The 25,327-nt window shown below is 41.7% G+C and overlaps 1 protein-coding gene across 8 annotated transcripts in view; it reads left to right on the top strand.

The window, feature by feature from the left end:
- Positions 1-21,439, top strand: part of GIGYF2 (GRB10 interacting GYF protein 2) — a 141,443-nt gene extending 120,004 nt beyond the window's left edge. For all 8 annotated transcript variants that reach the window (XM_014530579.1, XM_014530578.1, XM_014530574.1 and 5 more), the window contains 7 exons: positions 4,104-4,226; positions 6,863-7,081; positions 7,212-7,417; positions 8,505-8,659; positions 10,127-10,335; positions 13,939-14,086; positions 19,633-21,439. In XM_014530579.1, the coding sequence (XP_014386065.1) occupies positions 4,104-4,226; positions 6,863-7,081; positions 7,212-7,417; positions 8,505-8,659; positions 10,127-10,335; positions 13,939-14,086; positions 19,633-19,700 (1,128 nt within the window). In that variant the 3' untranslated portion in view covers positions 19,701-21,439. The remainder of the gene's footprint in view (positions 1-4,103; positions 4,227-6,862; positions 7,082-7,211; positions 7,418-8,504; positions 8,660-10,126; positions 10,336-13,938; positions 14,087-19,632) is intronic.
- The last annotated feature ends 3,888 nt before the right edge of the window (positions 21,440-25,327 follow it).

The raw sequence follows: 25,327 nt of genomic DNA, 5'->3' as shown, positions 1-25,327 counted from the left end.
TTTATGAGTATTCAAAGCATTATTTGAAGTTGTAGAAAGAGAAAACTGAGAGACCAGTAAAGAGAATATGATGGTGGTAGTGAGAATGAATAGAAAGGGCTGGCAGGACAGACTTGTATTAATAGCAATCAACAAGACTTAGTGACTGTCTAGGTCTGAGGGACAAAGCTGGGGTGGCTGCTAGTTAGTAAGCTTCAGTGACTGGGAAAGCAGTGGAACTGTTGATGAAGCTGGAGTGATTGGGAAGGGGCAAGCAGATTTATGGCAGGGTCTGCACAACTTCACATAGAGTCTGTAGTTAGTAATAAGGCTCAATGTCCCCTGTCTTCAAGGGGCTTACAGGATAGACATACAAACAGGAAATTAGAATACAGTATGGTGAGAGACAAGTGGCCTTAGGCATTACTGTTTTGTGACTGGCTAGAATAGTTAGTAAAGTCCCACTCTCCCCAACTGTGTGAAGCCTCTGCTGATGCTCTTCCGGGGCACAGCCCTGGGTGTGCCCAGAATCACTCTGGGATAATACTGATTTAAACAGGCCTTTCTTTGATTTTCTTTTTCCACATCCAGCTGTTCAGCTCCACTAGTTGCCAGCTGGATTGCTCTATTGTTCTCAAAAGTGCCCTGGGGCACAAGTTGCTTCTTCTAGATCCATACTGATCCGATCAAATTCTGGCTTCTTTGAAGAGCTGCTTCCTGAGGTCAATATTTGAAGTTAGTTCTGACCCCAGGATAATTTCCTTCAACTCTTTCATTGGTTCTCTGAGACCAAGTAGTGGTAGACAGTTCAGCCTCTATCTCCAGTAAATCTGCCCATTTCCTCCCAGTTGCCTTTCTCCTCGTCCTTCACTGTTTTTTTGAAAGCGTTCCTGGCTCAAACTCCTCATTCTCCACGCTGTTGCAAATGAAGTCAGTTCCTTTGGGAAGAGGCCTGGAGCTCTCCATATTCCAGTCTGTTCCTCCCACCTTCACTCCCAAGCAAAATCTCTGAGTCACAGCTCTGGGGCTGGGAACAATGGGGTGCTTTTCTCTGAGTGACACCACTGCTTTAGGTCTTTTTAGCTTGCCTTTCCTGGTGGCATGGTGGCCTTTCCAGTAAGGGCAGTGGCAATCAGAGCCCTAGTAGTCTTAGTAGTTTTCATTTTACCAGGAGGGATAAGCATGAGGAGGGAACCCCCACCTCTCAGCTGTATTGGCCTATAACCGCCTTTGCATCAGGTAGCTGGAGTTAGGATGAGAAGTGCCGATGTGCTTTCCAGGAAGCCAGCCAATGGACTGGCAGCTGAGGGGGAGAAGGAGGCCTGTGTCCCTGGCTCCACTCATTGGAGTGGAGTTTCTTTCTGACGGAGCTGGGAGTTGGGAGAGAGGGGTATTGGTATAAGTACCACAGACTGTTCTTAACCAAGTTTTAGCAGCTTTTCTTGAAATGTTTCATTTGCTGTATTCCCTTGGGAGCATTCCCAAAATCTTTAAGTTATTTTGAAAAAATACTTTCCACCAGTTTTGCTAAAGAATTGGGTCTACAGAGCTCCTCGTGCTATCATACTGGATGTGGAACACAATCTTTTTTAAAATAAAAAATAGTGTTGAAAATAAGATAGCAATGTCAGGGCAGAAAAAAAGTAAATAAAACAAATTGACAAAGGATAGTAGGCATTCAGGGGTATGCCCAATTCCCTACTATTTGCTGCTGATTTGGAAGAGAATTGTTCTGAAAAGCATGATTAGTAAAATGCAGTTCTGAGTGGGCTGTACAGGATGTTGGTTGAACTGGAAAATGTCCTAAGGCAATGTTGATGGAGTGATGGGATATTATTTTCTATGTACAGATAAGATTTAAGGAAAATGATAGTTATCTGCAGACATTTGTCTGTCATGTGAAAATTTAGATTTGTTCTCCTTTACTCCAGAGAGCAGACCTGTGAATCACGAGCAAAAAGTACACTGAAGTATATTTTGGCACAGCAGTGGGAAGGATCTCAGAGGTGCCTGAAAGGGAAATAGGTCATTTCAGGAGGTTGTGTATCTCTTCCTGGTGTGGGCCTAGGTCAGTGATGGCGAACCTTTTGAGCTCGGCGTGTCAGCATTTTGAAAAACCCTAACTTAACTCTGGTGCCGTGTCACATATAGAAATTTTTTTATATTTGCAACCATAGTAAAACAAAGATTTATATTTTTGATATTTATTTTATATATTTAAATGCCATTTAACAAAGAAAAATCAACCAAAAAAATGAGTTCGTGTGTCACCTCTGACACGCGTGTCATAGGTTCGCCATCACTGGCCTAGGTTCTGCATAAGAGGAGGGGAAGGGGGTGTGGGGCTGGTTCCAGGGTACTATGGGGTGACACATCCACTGGGATTTTATTTTTTTTTAATATGTTGTTACTGATTTTAGGGAGAGAGGAAGGTAGAGGGAGAAAAAGAGAAACATCAATCAGTTGCCTCCCGTATGCACCCTGGCCAGGGATTGAACCCACAGCCCAGGCATGTGCCCTCATCGGGAATCTAATGTGTGACCTTTCAGTGCAGGGTAGGATTTCAGACATCAGTGGTTACTGGCTATTATCTAATTGCAAAAGTATGCAGATTCTCTGGCCTGACCTTTGGCTCTTCTGGTTCATCAAATGTGGGGCCAGGGCATCTACATTTTTACAGGACCTCCCATGTGATGCTACCAGGTTTGAGATCTAATGCCTTATTTGATCTTGATAGCACCTGCCAAGTGGGTCATTTCTTATGGAGAAAAAGCATTTGTTTGTGCTCAATTTTGCTTACCTGGTCTACCATCTTTCTCTCTTAGTTTCCCTCTGCACTCCTCCCACACCTCAGGACTGGCGCATTTTGAGAGAAATGCCCCTACTACCTATCACATTGGCCAAAAATTGTTACGAATTGATTCATGCTGTTCAGTAGTGTTAAGGCTATTCATTTGGCTAGCTGTTTGGTAATATCAATGGCAGTTGTAACTGTTTATACCCTTATCCTATAAGCTCCAATTGTAGAGATTTCTGCTAAGAAGCCATTGTTTTGGTTGAGGGGGTGGTGGTGGTGGTGGTGGTGGTGAGGGGGTGGTAGTGGTGGTGGTGGTGGTGGTGGCGGCTGCGGCGGCTTTGGGGCATTTTGTTTGTTTTCATCCATGTTCACGTATTATTTTTATTAAATGTTTTAAGTCTGGTTTGTATTTTACTTTTAAGAACCATAAGATGTCTCACAATTTGAATGCATAATTTTATTGCCTAGGAGACCAAGGGATTCTCTTAGAATAATCATACTTTTTTTCTTTTTTAATCTTCATTTGAGGACATGCTTAGAGAGAGGAAGGGGGAGACAGAGAGACAGAGACAGACATTGATGTGAGAGAGAAACATTGACCGGTTGCCTTCTGTACACTCCCTGAGTGGGGATCAAACCTGCTACCCAGGTATGTGCCCTGACGGGAATCAAACTGGCAATCTTTCAGTGCATGGGACAACACTCAACCAATTGAACCACTCTGGCTGGGCAATAATCATGCTTTTGAGAATGCTAAGGTATTTAGAACCCAGATATTTACACTCTATTTTAGTCCATAATTTTAAGGGATAGGAAAATAGAGTTATTGATTAAAAGCTGTTTGGTGCTCAGGACTAGAAGCTACAGTTTGGTTAATAATGACTTTCATAAAAGACTGAAAACTATGCCTGGTGTCTTCCATCAGCTGTCCACTTCAGCTCTCCCTGCAGAAATCTGTCCTTACCCCTTTCACTGGAAAGTCGCACATCATGCTCTAATTGCCTCCTTGGATTAAAAATTTAGTGTTACCTTTGTTTATTTGTTTCCCTTTATGTCTGTATATTGCTGTATATGTCAATGCTAGACATAACAAATTGGCAATCCCCAAATGGTAGAGCAAATAAAAGTGTATTGTATATATTTTAAGTTGTTTTGAAATAACCTTACGTTTGGAGTAGTGACAGAAAATTTAAAAGAAACCAACTTGGAGAATAGTGTGTAAAAGTATTGCACGGGGAGTCTGAATGTTCTGTTTGTACACGATACATTAGTGCCTGTTTCCTGTCCACATTTCCTCATGCACTATTCTGCTTTCCTTTTCTGTTAGCTTCCCTCTTCTTCAACGTGGGGTCAGCAGTCCAATTCAACAGCATGTCAGTCCCAGGCAACGTTGTCATTGGCTGAAATCCAAAAACTGGAAGAGGAACGAGAACGGCAACTTCGGGAAGAGGTAAATTTCAAAAGTAAATGTGGTCCAGTCCAACAGTGTTACAGATTAGCTAGTGTGATTCTGGATTAGTGAAGATAATTATTATTGTCAGATTGCTGTGTGTCTGAATTGCATGTTGATTATTAAACTCCTTAGCTTACAATTTGGTCATTCTAGCAAATAAGAATCTAATAAGAATAACTAAGATTGGATAACAAATATCCAGTTATCTTAATTATTTTAATGTAGTTCTTAAGAGAATAACTCATGGTGTTTCAGAATTGTGAGTTCTATGCAGATATCCAGTTGTAAATTTGAATTTTAGAATGCAGAATACATTCTTCTGTAGGGTGTTGGGTTTTTGACTTTCCTAGAAAACTGTAAAATATGCCAATATGAGAAATTAAGTCTCTGCTTGTAAGTCTGTATCCGGTAGTAGTTGTAAGTTGATATATTTAGGATAGTAAGGATATAAAAGAATGAAAGAAGAAATGGAGGGGAGGGATACAGTTCTTTATATGAGAAAATGAGTAAGTAAAATGGTTTGGTTCAATATGCCATATATTCATCCATCCCTCCCATATTTGCTGAGTACCTACTCAGTTATAGTTAGAGTCTAAGATTATAGCTGAATCCAAAACAGGCAAAATTCTTTGCTTTTATTTTATTTTAAATATATTTTTATTGATTTCAGAGAGGGAGTGAGAGGGAGAGAGAGAGAGAAACATCAATGATGAGAGAAAATCATTGATCGGCTGCCTCCGCATGCCCTCTACTGGGGATCGAGCCACAACTCAGGCATGTGCCCTTGACTGGAATCGAAGCTGATGCTCTATCCACTGAGCCAAACTGGGTAGGGCCAAAATTCTCCGCTTTTTATAAAGCTTACCCTCTAATTGAGAGGAGATGACAATAAAAGTTGTTAATGGTAGTGATTGGTTGTCTAATTTTAGCTAGTGCAATCTGGAAAGGCCTCTGAAAAGGTAGCATAAAGTACAGAGTCTTAAAAAAAGTGTGTATGTGGATATGATTGAAGGCAGAGTAGTCAGTTTGTTACAATGCAAGCTGTCATTTTAGAGCTGAGTAGTATCATTTACTGAAGGCCACGGGTGCACAAAGAGAAGTGGGAGTTGTCTCTACATATTCACCATGTAGTGTGCTTGACCTCATCAAATGGGTTAAAGTATTTCATCTTTAAAATTACCTTATTTCCCACCCTCTTCAGATAGAGAAAGACTGAACTTACCCTGAAATCATTTCTTTTTTTAAAAAGCTTATCAAGAGCCCTAGCCGGTTTGGCTCAGTGGAGAGAGTGTCGGCCTGTGGATTGAAAGGTGCCAGGTTCGATTCCGGCCAAGGGCACATGCCTGGGTTGCAGGCTCGATCCCCAGTGTGGGGTGTGCAGGAGGCAGCCAGTCAATGATTCTCCCTCATCAATGTTTCTATCTATCTCTTCCTCTCCCTTCCTCCCTGAAATCAATAAAAAATAAATAAAATTTTAGAAAGCTTATCAACAAATGGATACATAGCAGAGTATATCATCAACTTTTAAGGCTAGAAATTGTTCCATAATTTTGGTCTCTGCTGAATGAAAAATAATAGTAGTTATCAGAGAATCACAGGTCTTGGTCATCTTTTTATCACAAGTTAGGCATTGCTTCATTTATATTTTCTTTGAACCATAAATCTTCGTTTACTTTTTAAAAGATATGAAATGCTCCTCAATAGATATTTCTCATGTAGGGAGGCCTAAGATAATTTTATTTTATTCTTTTTTTTTAAATATATTTTATTGATTTTTTTACAGAGAGGAAGGGAGAGAGATAGAGAGTCAGAAACATCGATGAGAGAGAAACATCGATCAGCTGCCTCCTGCACATCTCCCACCGGGGATGTGCCGGCAACCCAGGCACATGCCCTTGACCGGAATCAAACCGGGGACCCCTCAGTCCACAGGCCGACGCTCTATCCACTGAGCCAAACCGGTTTCGGCTTTATTTTATTCTTTCCTGGGAGGTAGCCTTTTCAGGACCCTCCAGTCTATTCAAATCTGGATGCTCAGGGCTTGATGTGCAGCTATTCTGTTTTTCTTTTCTTTCTTTCTTTTTTTAAATTGATTTTAGAGAAGAAGGGAGAAGGAGAGAGAGCTGCCCAGTTGTATTGGGTGGGGTGGGGCAGGTAGTCTGGAGTCTCACTACTGCTTTTTATAGACCTTCAGCCAGTCTTCCTCTGTTTGAGATCTCCATGCCTCTATCCCAAACTTTCTGTATGAATTAACTCATTTCTGAGCTTCCTTTACTTAATTTTCAACTTATGGGTCTTTTACATTGGCTATCATTGTTTATCTGCTTTCCAGCTTTTTAGTTGATTCTGTTCTCTTTGTCCTTATGGTTTGTACTTTAAAATTTTTTTTCTGTCATTTTGGTAGGGCTTTAGGAAATAAGCATGTGTTTCATTTCTATGCTTAACCAGAAGCCCTACTTAATTTTTAAGAAGTAATTCTGCATTTGATCTTCTTATTTCCTCTTAGTAGCTTTAGCAGTCAGATGTTTAATTTGGTATCGCTACTATATATTTGCACTCCAGTTAGTATACTGGGCATGTGTAACAATTATTTTTGAAACTGGAATCTTGAGCTGGCTTCCATTTCTGTGCAGCAACAGAGGCGCCAGCAGAGGGAGCTGATGAAGGCTCTGCAGCAACAGCAGCAGCAGCAACAGCAGCAGCAGCAGAAACTCTCAGGCTGGGGGAATGTCAGCAAACCCGCAGGCACCACCAAGTCACTCCTGGAGATACAACAGGAGGAAGCCAGGCAAATGCAGAAGCAACAGCAGCAGCAGCAACACCAGCAACCAAACAGAGCCCGGAATAGTACGGTGGGTTCATTTTCCCGAGCTGTCATTCTGAGGATGGGTGTTGTGAGTTTCTCTTTTCTGGCTTTTGTGTACTCTTTTTATCTTTTTTCATATTGTTAACTGTAATCATTTGTCTCTTTTTCTTTAACAGCATTCCAACCTGCACACCAGCATTGGGAATTCTGTTTGGGGCTCTATAAATACCGGTCCTTCCAACCAGTGGTCATCTGACCTAGTTAGTAGTATCTGGAGTAATGCTGACACTAAAAACTCCAACATGGGATTCTGGGATGATGCAGTGAAAGAGGTGGGACCTAGGAACTCAACAAATAAAAACAAAAATAACGCCAGTCTCAGGTAGGGCTCAAAATGATCAAACCTATACTCCTTAATGGGTTGGGGGAAGGGACGCTTGGGAATTGGGATATTGGGTGGGCAGAGAAAGGTAGTTATTTAGGTTCTGCTTATTTTCATCTGTGTCTAAGCACATGAGGTCATAGTTTGGTGACCTAGGGGCTCCTACTGCTGGGCACTTAGTCCATTGCCTGTCACATGGTAATCACTTAGTAAATATTAGGTATATTATATTTTTGTTGTTGTTGAACATTTTTCCAAGATATTCTCTAGATCTTAATGTTTTTTTCTAAATATATATTTTTAAGTTACTTATACTAAAATAAGTATAATAAGCACTTCTGTAATGGCCTTAAACCTGTTTATTTTTATGATGTTAGTTATCTCTCACCTTCATCTTTCTTTCCTCAATATACAGTGTTGTTGAATGAGCATGGGTTTTAGTGTTAAGTGAAACATGAACTGAAATCCCAGCACTAGCACTTAGCTGTGTGACCTTGAGCCTCAGTTCCCTCATCTGTAAAATGAAGATAAGAATAACTTCATGGGTATAGTTGTAAAGATTAAATGAATACATGTGAAGTAGTTAGTAAGGTGCCTGGCACATAGCAGCTACTTAATAAATGGTAGTGTTGTCAGATTGTTTCTTCTCAATTGAGGGCCTAATAAATTACGAATAGGATGCTAAATATCTGCCAGCTCATAGAGGACGGTGCTTTTAGACCTTTGTGTGCAATATCTTTATTCCCTTTGATAACCCAAAGAAATATTAGTATCATTTTACAGATGAAAAAACTGAGGCTTAGCAAAATTTAAAGAATTAACAAAACACACATAGGAAGAATTGAATCATTTCTCTGAAAAGAAGCCCTGTATTCACAAACTAGAATGTATTTGCTGAGACTAGATTTTAAAGGGGTATTGAGTAAACCCTATCCTACCCCAAATCCAAATATTTGAATTTTTGGAGCCAAGCATTGGATTATTGGATAGCCATCCAGTGTTGCCAAAACATTATTTATGGTGTTGTAGTATAATCATATAGTAACAGTTTCTGGGAATATAATATTGCCCTATTGTTTTGCTTTAGTAAATCTGTAGGTGTGTCTAACCGGCAGAATAAGAAAGTAGAAGAAGAAGAAAAGTTGCTGAAGCTCTTTCAGGGAGTAAATAAAGCCCAAGATGGATTTACCCAATGGTGTGAACAGATGCTTCATGCCCTTAATACGGCAAATAACTTGGATGGTAAGAATTGGGGAGGGAAACCTAGCATGTGGGATGGCAGAGCAGGACCCACAAAGAGGTTGGCAAACTGGAATGATCTAATGGAGGTCAAGTCCTGCACCTGCCATAAAAACGTGGCTCTTTAATCGTATATAACTTGTGACAGAAGCCCTATAATACTGTGCTCAAATAGATTATCAGAGGTTGCCAAAAAGTAAATGCTATCTCTGGCTGTCTTATGGTGTATAAGACAGAAGTGGTCATAGTTCCTTACTGATCATTTTATGAAGGACAGTGCCAACTGGGCAAGTATGAAGGAAAGTAACTGTTGTGGTGAGGACAAAGGTCAACCTGGGCAAGAAGAGGTTGAGGTGATGTTTGAGCTCTTCCCTTCCTGCCTTGGGGGTGGGATGGGAATTGTGTGACAGAGTAAGTAGACTTAATTTTGTATAGCATAAAACTAGGACCAGTATGTGAAAGTGAAAAGGTTTCAGGACAATTTGAAGAAAAACTTGCTAATTGTTAGCTGTTCACAAAGAGAATTTTCTGCCTTATGTAGAAGTGAGTCTCTCCCTCACCCACAAATGTTTGAACAGAGACTGGTCAGCTTGGTGTTGGGAATTCCCATAGTTACTAGACCACGTTAAACCAGTCCACCTCTGATGTGTCTTATCTAAAACCAAGGATCTTTAAAAACATAGCAATAAGGGACTGAATGGGTCTTTTCAACATTGTAATAATATCTAATGTTCTAAAAGAGCCAGAAAAGAAAAGTAGTAAATAATAGTAATGGCTACCATCCATTAAGCACCTACGATGTGCTAGGCACTCTCTCGGGGTTAACCTATGTTATCTCAATTATTTAATTTTTGCAGCAATTTTATAAGCTCCCTTTACAATGTAGATGATGTTACCTACATTTTATAAATTAGGAAACAGAGGCTCAGAATGGTTAAGACGCTCATCAAGGTCACACAGCCAGCAAGTTTTAAACCCATGTCTGTGTAACTCTGACACTTGTGCTTTTCTCCTACACTACAATGCTTGATTTCTCTCTAAACATATGACACCTCAGTGATGTGAAAGGAGGGGATGGCTGTATCTTTAGTATCTGTCGAGGTGTCTGGTACATATCATGGCACTTAATAAGTATTATTTGAATTTTTAAAAAATGAATACCCAGGTGACTTCAGTCTTAGGCAAGCAGTTGTTTCAGTTGACATAACGTTTAGTAAAACTAAGCATGTGTGATATGTCTTTATTTGACTCTAGTCCATTTCAGATAATTTGAGATACTGCAATGATATTGTTGTTGTTTTTTAATTTCTAAAGTAGATTAAGGACTATTTAATACAATAGCTATGTACCTTTAAGTTTCCGTCATCAGTGTCTGGGTTGAGTTGACAATATATTAAAAACTGAAGCTGATTTTTTGTTATGTGATATTTCATTATTACTCTTTACATCTTTTCCCCTTTCATGTTGCAGTTCCCACATTTGTTTCTTTCCTGAAAGAAGTAGAATCTCCTTATGAGGTCCATGATTATATTAGGGCCTATTTAGGAGACACCTCTGAGGCCAAGGAGTTTGCCAAGCAGTTCCTCGAGCGTCGTGCCAAACAGAAAGCCAGCCAGCGGCAGCAGCAGCAGCAGCCACAGCAGCAGCAGCAGCAGCAGCAGCAGCCGCCACCACAGCAGGTAGGAGGTGGCAGGGAGTGCAGCCCTGTGCCTGAGCATTTATTCATACCTTGAAATTCTGAGCAGCCAGAGAGATGGAAAGTAAAACAAGGATACCATTTTTGTATGTCAAATGATCAAAGCTGTGGTAGATTTGATATTTTAAAATTACATATCCAGAGATCTTGATGAATTTCTCAGATAGCAAATATAACCATTCATTCGCTGCTAGGCACACTACCAGCACCATTATTATTGGTTCATATATGTACCTCAGTCAAATTGCAAATTTCAACTTGTCACAGTCCCATAAATTTGGTTTAGAGCAGTTAAAATCTACAAATGTTAAATCTCCAGTGCTCAGGAACCACTTAACCCAGTACTGACAATTTCCTATGTTTTTGGTGGGGATGTTAAAGGTACAATCAGTTCTTGTTATTGATAGTAGTGTGTTCTGTGAAGTTGCTGCCAATACTGAATTAGTGAATACTGGATCATTGTTCCTAGGGGAAATAGAGGATTAGCTTTTTGCTAACCTGTGGTCACAACATTTTTGTCAGCCGATCAATATGTAACCTTATTTTATGTGAGTTTCTGTTTCAAGATGCTTTATTTAATATAAAGGGGTGGGCAAAAGTAGGTTTACAGTTGTGGATGTGAAAAGGTTATTCTTATATTCTTATTATTGTATTACTTATTTGTACAACTTTTTCCTACCCCTCTATTGTTGATTCCTTAATATTGAACTCACAGCCAGCACACTCTTAACTCATGCCTGAATGAAGCTTATCTAACACATATTTTCCATAAGGCAGGTAACAGCCTCCTTGTGCTTAGGAACACTAGACAGCACTTAACACTTGGGGACTATTTTAAACAATGAAATCACCAACAAAAAAGGACAAAAATGTGGAAAACATGACACTAAATAGGCTGAAAAAGATGCTTAGTTTACAGTATGAGAGCTGAGATAAGAAGGCAGAGTATTGCTCTGATCTACCTCAACTGTGAATGTGTGCCTCGAGCAACTCAGACTTTTCACTGCTCTGACATGTACATGTCCAGAATGACCACAAAAGCACTGCTGATATTGATTTGAGGGTTACAAATAAATTACAATAAGGACAGTAGTCCCCCCCCCCCTTATCCACGGGGGATATGTTGTAAGACCCTCAGTAGATGCCTGAAATTGTAAGTAGTACTGAACCCTATATATACTATGTTTTTTCCTGTACATACATACCTATGATGAAGTTTAATTTATAAAATAGGCAAATAAATGATTAACAACAGTAATAAAATAGAACAATTATAACAATATACTATAACTAAAGGCCCATTGCACGAAGATTAGTGCAATAGGCCTTCTTTCCCCTGGCTGCCAGCACCAGTTTTCCTCTGGCACCCGGGACCCAGACCTTCACTCTGGCCACCGCTTTCCATCTTCGCTCTGGACACAGTCTTCACTGCGGCTGGAGCCTTCAGTCTTTGCTCCTCGCTCCAGTGGGAGTCTTCAGTCTCCGGCCAGAGCTGCTCCTGTAGCTCCTTCCACCCCCCACCTTCCCCTCATAGCTTGATCGCTGCTTCGCCTGCAGACCTCGCCAACGGGCTCCTAGGTCCCGGGGTGCCGCCTTGCTTGCTCCCGGCTTTCCGATCACGATCAGGATCACGGGCCGAAGGCAAGGCGGCTCCTGGGTCCTGGGGTGCCGTCTTGCCTGCGGCCCAGTTTACAATCACGATCACGGCCCCAGGGTCCCGCCGCCCAGGGCCGCACACAGGGGTCCCAGCTGGGGGCATGGCTTAGGCAGCACACGGGGGCCCAGATGGCGGCTCACACTGGCCTGCCCTGCCTGCAGTATGCAAATTAGCTGCCATCTTTGTTGGCAGCTAATTTGCATATCGAGCTGATTAGCCAATGGGAGGTGTAGCGAAGGTACGGTCAATTACCATGTTTGTCTATTAGATAGGATAAAAGTTATGTGAATGTGGTGTCTTTGGCTCTTTGATAACAGATCTGATACCAAGGTAGCTACTAAATGTCTAATGGGCAGGTAGCAAGTACACAGACAGCATGGAGATGCTGGACAAAGGGATGATTCATGTCCAGGGCAGCACTGAGTGGGGTGGTGCAAAATTTCATCATGCTACTCAGAACAGTGCACAATTTAAAACTCATGAATTGTTTATTTTTGGAATTTTCCATTTCATATTTTTGGACTGTGATTGCTGAAACCAAGGAAGACAAAACCATGGATAAGGGTGGACTATTGTAGTGAATTTATAAATGTGGAATCCATAAATAATGAGGATACAAGTTTTTTGAAAGACTAACTGGCATAATTAAGGGAGAGGCTTAAGAATATTCATATTCTTTACTCACATAATTCTTTTACTAGAGATAATGTTTGTTTTATAGGTCACTTCTGGGAACATGTAAGATATAGTGAAGTACAGGGCATTTGAAATCCATTTGAGTAGAGGGCTGATAGGGATCAACTGAAAGAAAAGTGAAAAGATGTAAATAGGAACAGCACTAGGAAAAATATTTTGAGGAATCAGAAGAGAAGACATTCTATAGCAATGCAGACGGTCCTTTGCATTTGTAAAGTGGCTGACTCTGCTGCAATAGGAAGGCAAAGGTCCAGGGCATGTGCATCCAGGCTCATCCTTCCACAGGGCTTTCTCCACCCACCCTGCCTTCAGCTAGCTCACTAAATCTTTATCTCAGTGTTTTTTGTTTGTTTGTTTGTTTTGTTAATTCTCACCTGAGGACATTTTTTCCATTGAGTTTTAGGGAGAGAGGGAGGGAGAGAGGAAGAAAGAGAGAGAGATTGGTTGACGTGAGAGAGAGACATTGATTGGCTGCCTCATGCACACTCCCCCATGGAGCCTGGATTGAACCTACAACCCAGGTGTGTGCCCTTAACCGGGAATCAAACTCGAGACCCTTCGGTGTGCAGGCCGATGCTCTAAGCACTAAGCCACACCAGCCAGGGCTTGATCCCAGTTTTGAATAAATTGCTCTAATAAGTGCAACAAGCAAGTGTGAATTATCTGGTAGATCATTTCATAGTTGAACCAGTTGGTAGAAGTATGGATAATGTTTTAAGACTAGACCCCTTCTGGGATTGTCAATAGGAATAAAGTACAGGGCATTTACTTTATTTGATATGATGGTACCAGTTGGTTTGCAGCCTGTTCTCTCTGTCTAGGGGCCCAGAGAACAAAGGAACCTTCCACTTTGGGTATGTTAGGGGTGTAAATTGCCAAAGTCAGAGGTCTGTTGGTGATTTCATTTGCTGTATATTGAATTTCCTAGTGGATTGTACAGACTCCGTGTAGACCTGAGAGGTTTTGAACGCTCTGCTGTCATAGCAGGGTGACACCTGGAGTTACCACATAGGCTTTGTGGAGGCATAGCGCTTAAATGGGATGTCCAAATCTAAATGAAGGAGAAGGGTGGCTCAGTGGATTACTCGGGTTCATAATTACCAGAATCTGTGGTAGACTTTTTGTTTGAAACTCGTAGTTGACAAGGTGAGGTAGGGCAAATCAACCATTCTCTGAGGGTGGCCCAAGCCTACGTGCACTGTGTAACTTCACTTGTGCCATCTTGTTTCACAGGACTCCGTGTGGGGGATGAACCACAGTGCACTCCATTCAGTATTTCAGACCAATCAAAGCAACAACCAACAATCCAATTTTGAGGCCGTACAGAGTGGCAAGAAGAAGAAAAAACAGAAGATGGTCCGAGCAGATCCCAGTTTATTAGGTGAGCACAGGTCTTAAGTCTCGGCTGGGTATTGGGGGAATAGCAGGCTAAGCAGTTCTGTGGTAGGATGTTTTTCATGAAGGGAAATAATTCTTCTACCAAATTACTTTTTTTAACCAGTTCAAAGTAAGTAGTAAGTATTTACTGGGTGTCTCAACGCAAGAGCCGTGCCTCATGTGCCATAGGGACTAGATTCTATGGTGCTTTATACTTTAAAGCCTGTTTCATATTTAATATTAATTTTCCTAGAAGGCCCTTTCATTTATTTGGAAATAATGATAATGGAGAATAGTAAGTTATTTACAAACTTAAATGCTGATATGTGTGGAAACTGACCATAAATCCAATCAGGTGTTCAGAGAAAAGAGCCAGTGTTTGTTGATCATGTGTATCATGTGATTCTCAGAATGATTGCTTTATGAGGTGATGTTCCAGTTTTCCCAATGAGTAAACCCCAGCCTAGAGGATTCAGAACATATCCCAGTCACCCAGCTGTCAGCATGGGCTGGGATTGCAGAGCAGACCTGTTTTCTTTCCACTCTTCTGTGTTACCAACAGCTGTTCTTGTCCTGCAATGAGGACCAGTGTCTTCACACAAGGCAGCTTCATGGAAAAGGTGACACTTGAATTGGGGCTTTGAAAGACTAGCAGGAAGGATGGGGAATGGTGTTTCTGGGGTAATAAAAAGCATAGGCAAAGCTGATGGGCTGCTAGTGTTCCTTAAATTGGCCTAACAGCCTACATACAATGATAAAATTATTATTCATTTATAATGAATAATAGGCTATTATAAATCACGCTGTCTAGAATAGAATGGTTTGGGATGTTGGCTTGGTTAGGAGGCTGCAGTATAAACCAGGTGAGTAGGATTTTGGAATGGAAGATGGATTTGAGGAATTTTAAGGATCTCAAACTTTAAAGAAATTATATGAGTGAGAGGCAGCCTATTGTTCTAAACCTAAGAGAATGTGGGCTTTAGAGCTAGGAATCCTAGGGGATAGAATTGGCTGGCCAAAAAGACTGGGAAGGTTTGGCAGCAGCAGGAAGGATAGTGTTGGCTTTTGCTAAAATGATAAGCAAGCACAGTGAAGTGGAGTGAGCTTTAGGGGAAATGATAGGGCGTTTAAGTGTTGGATGAGTTGAGTGGGAAATGGCTGTGAGACTCCAATGGAGAGACCCGCATGAGAGAGCTAATAGCACAGCAAGAGGGAAGTTACAACCCCACTCTGCCTTGGACAGAATCCACTTTCCTCCAGAGGTTTCCTGCCCTCGAGAAAGCAAATGTTAGGAACAAAAACTTAACTTTGAGCATTGCCATTTGGAGTTAATACCTGAACGCTGGCTTTGGGAGCATGGAGATCTGGTGAAATTCTGTTCTTTCTGCCTGTCTTGAAAGTTTATATTAAGGGCTGGGTAGAATAGACCAAAATTTTATCTAGTTTTGACAGAAATAGATGAATATAAATTTAAAAGTGTTTCTAAAAGTCTGGTTGTGGGTTCTAGCTCAGAATCCCATGCTATTTAAAGGCTAGGCTGTCAGGAAAAAGATTCCTTTGAAAATGAGGCTTAAGTATTGGGTTAAGTATTTGATCTGACTCCATCTCCTATTACAGATGTAAGAAAAAAATGGGACTTAAAATCTCCCTTTAGGGGAATGAGAGGTCATTTTAAAATAGAGTTTAAGGAATCTGTATATGTTAAAGGGGAAGAAAAAAAATCCAAGTATTAAGGAAACTCACTTGGGTAGTCTCTTAGGCCATTTTATGAAAATTTCTATTCAGCTGAACCTCCTTCTGGAAATTTTTTTGATAATTACTAAGTTCTGCCCTTTACCTACTCACTTTCACATATTATTGTTTTAATTTATATATGCCTTATTGATTTACAGATTAAGACAATTAATAAATACCTGCCAGTTACAGGTTTCCCATGCACAGAGTAGGAAACAGGCTTTAATTTGATCCAAAAGTATCCATTGAAAAAATAGATCAAAAGAGAGCCATGCTTCTAAAAGAAACCATCAGAAGGGGGCCCAGTCTCATTTTAATATCTTCCATTGTCTACCAGCTGCCATTGTGAGCCAGCATCCTGTGCTTAGATATGACAAATACAGTTGACCCTTGAATAACATGGGTTAGGGGCATAGACCTCCTGCACAATCACAAGTCTGAGTATAATTTTTTACTTCCCCAAAACTTAACTTCAGTCATCCCTTGCATCTGTGGAGGATTGGTTCCAGGACTGGTGCGGATACCAAAATCTGAGGATTCTCAAGTTCCTTATATAAAATGCCGTAGAACAGTGTATACAGTCTGCCCTCCGCATCCACTGATTCCCAATTTCCAGTCAAAAATACTGTTTTCCACCGAGGTTGTCTGAATTCATAGATGTGAAATCCTGGGATACGAAGGGCTTGCATCTGTGGAGGATTGGTTCCAGGACTGGTGCGGATACCAAAATCTGAGGATTCTCAAGTTCCTTATATAAAATGCCGTAGAACAGTGTATACAGTCTGCCCTCCGCATCCACTGATTCCCAATTTCCAGTCAAAAATACTGTTTTCCACCGAGGTTGTCTGAATTCATAGATGTGAAATCCTGGGATACGAAGGGCCAACTGCATACTTAATGGGGGGGGGGAATCTACCTATAAGTAAGTGAACCCGTGCAATTTAAACACACACAGTTACCCAGTTACCTCTCCTTATAAAAACAGGGTCTCAACTCAGCCAATGTGGCTCAGTGGTTGAATGTTCAACTTATGAACCAGAGGTCATGGTTCGATTTGTGGCCAGGGCATATGCCTGGGTTGTGGGCGCGATCCCCTGTGTGGGGGTGTGCAGGAGGCAGCCAGTGATTGTCTCTCATCATTAATGTTTCTGTCTGTCTCTCCCTCTCCCTTCCTCTCTGGAATCAATAAAAATGTATTTTAAAAAATAAAATAAAAACAGGCTCTCAAACCTTAAAGAAATTGTGTGAGTGAGAGGCAACCTGTTCTAAACCTAAGGGAATGTGTCTTTAGAGCTAGGCATCCTGGGCTTAAATCCTCGTTTGCATTGCCGTGGGTGTCCTGGTGTCCCAGAGCTTTCCTTTTTATCAAATGGGGAAAATGCCCACCTTACTGGTTTTCTATGGCAAGTGAATGAGACCATAGACCATGTCTGAGAAAAGCCTTGTAATCAGCATATTATGGCAATAAATAAATAACTTTTTTTGCCGCAGGCTTATTCTCCCTTCCTGTCTTTTTATGGTTAAAAAGTAATTTAGTTTGTGTTATTAAATTTTCACTTTTATTGCCTGTAGTTAATTATTGTTTTTATCACATTTCATCTGTTCTTGAGATATATGTGACATCAAAGAAAAACCTGCTTCAGAATAGATCAATAGCTCATTTCTTAGACTTGTTTCGTGTTTAGGTGTTTATAGTTACCTAATTAAACCGTTATTTAAAAATACAAACACTAAGCCTTTCATTATTTTTAAGGGAGAAAGTCTTGTGGGCTTTGGGAACACAGTTGATGGATAGAACTCAGGTTGGGGTTTGGAGTCCTTAACTCTCCCAGACTCAGCCCTGTAAGCAGCTTGTACCACAGCCTCCCTGGTTAATAAACAGACATGCTTATGTTTTCAATTCATGATATTTTTGAGTCAAGAATGTAATATAATTAAGCTGTTTTTATTATGTAGAGCATTTTTTGTTTATTATTGGTACATTTAAAAAATGTATTTATTTGAAAACTTGAACATTAGGAACAAAAAGGAGGAGGCAGAAAACTCAAATAATATTAACAGAACTGCTTTTAGACTGGAGAGCATGACTTGTTTACTTTTTGATACTCAAATAGCAGCTGAAACAGTTTGGGATTTCATTTAGGGTGGATAAACTGAAAGCTTTTTGGGAGTCACTCCTTCCAAAGAGGCCCTGTAAATAATTCTATTTATCAATCTCTGGTTAGGGAGTTTATGGGAAAATTACATACATGTGGCTGGTGGCATTAGGTTTTCAAATGTCAGTAGTGTTTGTGAGTACTGCTTGCTGCCTTCAGTGCTAGTACTGTTATTCTATTTTTGTTGTTGTTGTTGTTGTTAATCCTCACCCAAGAATATTTTTCCATTTTTTAGAGAGAGTAGAAGGGAAGGAGGGAGAAAAACATCAATGAGAGAGACACATCAATTGGTTGTCTCCCATACCCTGACCTGCAACCAGGTATATGCCCTTGATCAGAAATCGAACTTGAGATCCTTTAGTGAGTGGGCTGATGCTCTAACCATTGAGAAACACTGTCCAGGGCAGTTCTGCTATTCTAAAACAAATTCCATTTTGCTTAGTCAGTATTGCTAACTGAAATCCTTTTCTTTGCAGGTCTATTTATAATAGGTTGAGTTGAATACAGTACTTGAATATTTTTGTACTGTCTATTATGTGATAGAAATGATTTCTGAGGGCCCTAGGGATTTTGTAGTGGCTCTTTCCTGAAGCCTCCTACCTCCGAATAGCAAAAGCTCTTGGCCAGAATTTGATAGAGTTTTTGAATTAAGGGTGGTGGTGTTCCCAGTAGTGAGTGGGGCTGAAGTAGTATTACTCTCACTCAGAATGTGTTATTCCTGCTTTCCTGCCCCCATTTCTTATTTTTTGTTAATCTTTACCCGAGGATATTTTTTTTCCATTGATTTTTAGAGAGAGTGGAAGGGAGGGGGAGAGATAGAGAGAAACATTGATATGAGAGAGACACATTGATTGATTGCCTCCTGCACACGCCCCAACTCGGGCCAGGGATTGAGCCTGCAACCAAGGTACGTGCCCTTGACCAGAATCGAACCTGGGACCCTTCAGTCCACAGGCCAACACTCTGTCTGTCCACTGAGCCAAACAGGCTAGAGCCCCAAATGCAGCTAAGGTCCCATTTCTTTTAAGGTACCTATCCTGAATGAATTTCCTCTCTCCCCCGGGGTCCAGCCTGGCCTGGCCTAAACACACACTTATACCCCAGGTTCCTCTCAGGATTCTCTAAGGCAGTGGTTCTCAACCTTCCTAATGCCGCGACCCTTTAATACAGTTCATGTTGTGATGACCCCCAATTTCATTGTTACAAATTGAACATAATTAAAGCATAGTGATTAATCCCCAAACAGTATGTAATTATATATGTATTTTCCGATGGTCTTAGACGATCCCTATGAAAGGGTCGTTCGACCCCCAAAAGGGGTCGCGACCCACAGGTTGAGAACCGCTGCTCTAAGGCAATGGTTTGTAATTCTGTTTAAGCAGTAATGCTGGTGTTTGTTTGTTTTTCCTCCCTAATTAAATTATGTTAGAACCCTAAGAAATAAAACAAAAAGAATCTCTCATTCGAAGGGCAGAAAACAAAACCACTGCTCTGACCTTTATCCTTCTTTCTTCTTCTTCCCTTGATTATTCCATCCTTATGGTGTGCTCAAAAACAGAGAGACTTACATTCCAGCCTACTGCCCAGAATTGCAGCCCATTGCCTTTGAGACACATAGTTGTCTGGGTCTTGGTCACTCATTGTCAATTTTTTCCTGCAGGGTTTTCAGTCAATGCTTCATCAGAGCGACTCAATATGGGTGAAATCGAAACTTTGGATGACTACTGAGCACCTGCCAGTGGACTGGCCTTCCCTCTCCTCTCTGCTGACCATGGATTCTTCACCTTTGGACACAACACTTACCATTTACTCTTATCACTCTGCAACAAATCACAGAATCCATCATCTCAGGCTTTCTCTTCTAGCCTTTTGTGTCCAAGATCCTTTAAACCATTTCTGTTGGTGAGCATCTCAGACTGTAGATAAGTGGACCAGACCCTGTGTCTCGGGGGTGGCAGTTGGGATTACTCTCCAACAAGGCTGATTTTGGGCAGCACGTGTTTACTGTGCCGTGATTTCATCTACTGTCTCCCAGAAAGTGTGTTGGGATCTGCCAATAGCAATTTTACTTTCTCTTGTCATTTTTTTTCCTTTTGTTTTTCTTCTTCATTTTATTCCCCCAATAAGGGCAAGGGGTCTACTGGTGCAATCATGAAGAGAGTTAATGGTAACAGACATTGGCCAGCTACAAAACGCCCATGGACCATGACTGAGTGTCCGACAGAGACAGTCAGCGCTCTGCAGTCTGAAGGTCACATTGCTAACTTTGGGATTGCATCAAAGAGGCCCTGAGTCGGGTGGAGTTTAGATTGGATTAGTTTGATGTTACACACCCCTCGCCTGTTCTTTCTGAGCATCCTTTCGGAGGAAGGATTCATGTTTTCTTCATTAGATAGTGACTTCCACGCAAGCTGACTTCTCCCCTGGCATACTCCAACCTGATTGGACAAAGGAGACCCTGTGGCCTGGGAGAGGGACTTATTCTTAATTTTTCTTTCTTATAAAAACTGATTTTTCCCATAAATATTTTTACTTCAGAGGACTAGGACCAGTTTGTTTTTGGGCCTTTCTGCTGAAAATTTGTCTCGTTTAAGAGGCAGCTAGGATCTTTACCATATGTATGAATTTGTATAATTTCATTTTGAATAGGGATAAACTTTTGCATCAGATAAAAGCTCGGAAATTCATCTGGTTCCTCAGAGCATTGCGTGTGTGTCTTGCTGTGGCCCTGAAAAGGTTTTGTTTAAAGATTCTGGAATGGCAAGTCGGTTGCCTTTTCTGAAAAAAGAATATACAAAACCTGACCATCTGTAAGACCTTCATCCATGGAAACCACTATACAAGAGAATGCAGTGGGATGGAGGGATGGGAGAGGATGGGAGAGAAGCCTGGTGCTGGCTTCTGGTCATGGTCTCCTCATACCCTTTCCTTCAGATATAAATGTATTCAAGCCCTATTTATAAACCAATACTCTTCCTGCCTCCACTCCCCAAACACCATCTGGAATTGCCAATCACATTTGGTCGGGAGCCATTGGACCATCCCTCCCTGTGCAAGAAGTGCTGTTTGGGTGGCTCCTGGTAGAGCACCTTTTCTTCCTGTCGTCATTGCCTGAAGAGGCTGGAGTTGCTCTGAGAGCGGTTTGGTTTTGAATGATTATATTTGGTTTCTATTTTTATTATTTTGGATCACTATTCTCCCTACCCCTTCTTGCCTCCCTCCCTCCTAAACATGTACAATAACTATACAGAGACTGCTATAAACTTGTATATAGTTTTTGGATCAAATAGCATGAGGAGATGGGGAACCATTTAAAATTGAGACTCCTGCTCTCCTTTGCTTTGTAAATTCAAAAGTGGGGGTGGGGTGGGGGTGGGGAAGAAGAATAGTTAAAATGTTTACAAAACTTTAAGCTCCCTCGGAACTTTTGCCAGTGTGGAGGAAAATAAAAAAGAACTTAAATAAAAGCTGGTAGTATTCTCTCGCCTTGTCGAGGCTGCGCTTTGCACAAAGTCGTTCTCTTGGTGCCATGGAAAAGCTTCGGTGCTCATGTGAGCACCAAAGACGTGGAGGCATCCGGAGCTTTCTCTGCCAGGCTGTGAAACACTGGCTGGTTCTTGACTTGAAAATGTAGGGTCAGGATAAACATGGGTAAGTTTGACCAAAAGGCTTCCTTTGTCCCTTCTGATGCCCCATGAATATCTGCTCCTCAGCCCTGTCCACACCTTCCAAACCAGACTCTGCTGTGTGCTTGCTCAGGGAATAAATAAGGGGTGGGGGAGGCAGATTAGAAGGTACAAAGTCATTTTAGTCATGGAACATTCCATGTGCTTAACCAGGAGCCTAGCTCCTACCTGTGGAATTTCCCACTTAGTGGAAGAAACTGCTCTTTCCTAGGAGTTTCTTTCAGCTCTCTCTCTCTAACATTCTGATTTGCTCACTCTCACTTCCAGCTGCCATGTTCTTATTCCTTTCTATAAAAGTATTTGCAAATTATCTGAACTCTTTTCTGTAAATTTCTGAACTCTTTCTGAGAGTTAAAGTATTTGTTTTGTACACTGTTTGCTTTTAGTTATTTTAACTTAAGAGATTTTAAAAACATACCCAGATAAAATAGTTTTAATTATGGAGACTTTCCCCAAGATAGTCGGGGCTCTCGTTACTGTTGCTGCATAACAAATTACCCCAGACTGGCTTACAGCAGCCCCTTCGCTTTGTTGTAGTTTTGTGAGTCGGGACTTGGGGAGGGCTCAGCTGGGCAGTTGTGTGTCATCTCCTCTTGCATGCTCAGGTGTCTGCCGAGCTGAGGCATAGGAAGGCCCGGTTAGGTTGGCAGTCAACATGGCTCACTTGTGTGACTGGCAGTTGGTGCTGGCTGGTGGGTGGGAACTTGACTGAGTTATGGCTGAAGGAACTTCGTGTCCTCGCCAGCATGGTAGCTTCAGGGCAGGCAGGCTCCTTGTGTGACTTCCCCCAGAGAACCGGGCAGAAGCCACAGTTCACTTCTGTGACACAGCCCACTCAGGTGTCAGGGACTGGGTACACCCAACCCCCTCCATGGAAGGAGTGCTAAGGTCATATTAGAGATGTGTGAGTGGACTGGAGAGACCGTTGTGACCATTGGGGGAAACAGCTGTATAAAATGAGTTTATACATATACATCAAGGAACTTGAACTTTCTCCATTGGCTCTAAGTTGAGGGCTTTTTTTTTTTTAATGGGGTAGATATTAGTACCTCTGGCTTTATTTTATACTAGAGGCCCGATGCACGAAATTTGTGCAAAAGTAGGCCTTCCTTCCCCTGGCTACTGGCACCGGCTTCCCTCTGGGACCTGGGACTCAGGCTTCCCTCGAAGCCCCAGCTTCATCCGGATGGTCGTCCGGAAGGATGTCCGGTCTAATTAGCATATTACACTTTTACGAAATTCATTATAGATAATGAATTTCTCTTCGGGGAACCATTTTATAAATATATAATATAGTGGGTATTATTTTAAATACATTAAAGTTGATCAGGTAGAGGAATTAAAATTTATTTTTTACAAAATGCTCCTTTCTACACTATTAATAAAAATAGAAAGACTGTGTATGACTGATTACACAAATGTGCTACTGTGAAATGAACCACCTCCTCCTGTGCAGCCACTATGGGAAATAGAACTTCCCCAAAAGAGCAGCAGGCATGCACGTTCTATAATTTTTATTGATTTTTGAGAGAGAGAAACATTGATTTGTTCCACTTATTTATGCATCATTCATTGGTTGCTTCTTATATATGCTCTGGCTGGGCACCAAACCCACAACCTTGGTGAATCAGGATAATGCTCTAACCACCTGAGCCACACACATTCTAAACAAAAAGGCACAACCACCACTAGCACAGATGGAAGTTGGCTTCATCATTGATGAGTTTCTTGGAACAAAAAGGTAAGGGCTCATCTCTGGATGATGGCTTTGGTCCTGCAGTGGCTGCTGTGACGAGGGAAGCCGGGCACCTGGAAGCAGCTAGATAGATGTGTGATGTTCAGCTTACTGATGTCGCTGGATTCCTTTGAGTGTGAGGAACCTATGCAGCTTTTGGTAGCATCACTTCCGAACTGGGAACCCTAGCCTAGAGGAGAATTTCCCTCCAGGGATTATCAGTGGGAATGTTTGCAACTAAAGAAACCACTGTAGCCATGGTTCACTGCATGGGAGAAGCGGCACATTGATGCAGGGGAATGAGAGAAGTGGGCTTGTTCCCTGATGGCTGCCCTGTGGCCTAAGAGCTGGCATTGCCTTCCTTCATGGCTGGCAAGGTGATGACATTAGGGTGGGACTCAGGATCACCTCAATACTCAGTTCAGTCCAGTCTTCCGACGCAGAGACATCGTGTCCGAAAGATTGTTTACTTGTCCCCCAAATGCAGGTGCAATGGATTAGTTTCCCCTGACAGTACATTCCTTTTTCCTGTGACTTCCTCTTTTAGCATGAGAAACGGTCCTGAAAATGGTCTGTGAGTCAGTAGTAGGTTGGTTGCATATAATAAAAGACAGAGTAGCAATGACTTAACCAAAATAGTTTATTTCTCAAGTGAAATCTGGAGGTCAGTTAGGGACCCAGCTTCTTTCTGTTCACCATCCTCTTGTGGCTTCCATCCTCAAGGTCACTCATGGTCCCAGGTGACTGTGAGGGCACCAGTGATCATGCGCATATTCCAGACAGGAGAAAGGAGTGGGACGAGACAAAAGGAGCACACCTCTTTTCAGTCAGCCCCCTTTAAGAAGCTTTTTTGGGAACCTTACCCAACTCTTAATTCTTGTTAGCCAGCTGTAGAGAGATACAGCTACCATTAGTTGTAGGAAAGGGGGGGGGGGGGGGGGGGGGGGGGGGGGGGAGGGTGTTGCTTGAGTGCTTTGTCACCCCAAAGTTCACTGTGATCCTGATTCTACAGTCACACACTCTAGTCTTGTTTTGAGATGGGAGAAGTTTGGGAGAGGTAAATTTGTGCACAGTGACCATGGGAAAGGAATCTTAGCAGACACCCCGATTTGGCCTGTGGACTGAGGACCCCTGGCTTTTCCATGAGGGGCTCAGAACAGGCTCTGGTTTCCATTCTTGCACAGAGCCAGGAACCCAGAGTCATTTCCAAGGGCCTAGCCTTGCCGTGTCTAGCATCTCCCAATTCTACACAGAATCTAGGCCAGTGGTTCTCAACCTGTGGGTTGAGACCCCTTTGGGGGTCGAACGACCCTTTCACAGGGGTCGCCTAAGACCATCGGAAAACACATATATAATTACATACTGTTTTTGTGATTAATCACTATGCTTTAATTATGTTTAATTTGTAACAATGAAAATACATCCTGCATATCAGATATTTACATTACAATTCATAACAGTAGCAAAATTACAGTTATGAAGTAGCAACAAAAATAATTTTATGGTTGGGGGTCAACACAACATGAGGAACTGTATTAAAGGGTCGTGGCATTAGGAAGGTTGAGAACCACTGATCTCCTTTTGGTGTGTTTTTAAGGTTCCCTGTGAGTAACCCTGTGAGTGGTGGTATGAGTGGAGTTCCTGGAGTTCAGCTGTCAGATTTGAATGTTGGTCCCACCTACTTTAGGCAAGTACTTGTTTCCCCATCTGTGAAATGGGAATTACCAGGTAGTTGTGATCAGTAACTTAAAATATAATTGCATCGTGCCATGCCCAGCACATAAAAGCTTGGTAAATTCCATTTGCAGACTGTTTTACAAGGGAGAAGAGAGCTTGTGGGAGCAAGTATAGGTACAGTAAAGCATATTAAATAGGGGTGCCCTTCCTCTTAGATGTCTTAAAATTAGTGCAAAGACGTATCCCTCAGGGTTCCA

Source organism: Myotis brandtii, unplaced genomic scaffold (assembly GCF_000412655.1).
Source record: "Myotis brandtii unplaced genomic scaffold, ASM41265v1 scaffold744, whole genome shotgun sequence".
Classification (NCBI taxonomy): domain Eukaryota; kingdom Metazoa; phylum Chordata; class Mammalia; order Chiroptera; family Vespertilionidae; genus Myotis; species Myotis brandtii.
Note: the sequence above shows the minus strand (reverse complement) of the source record. Positions and strands in the feature narration are given on the sequence as shown.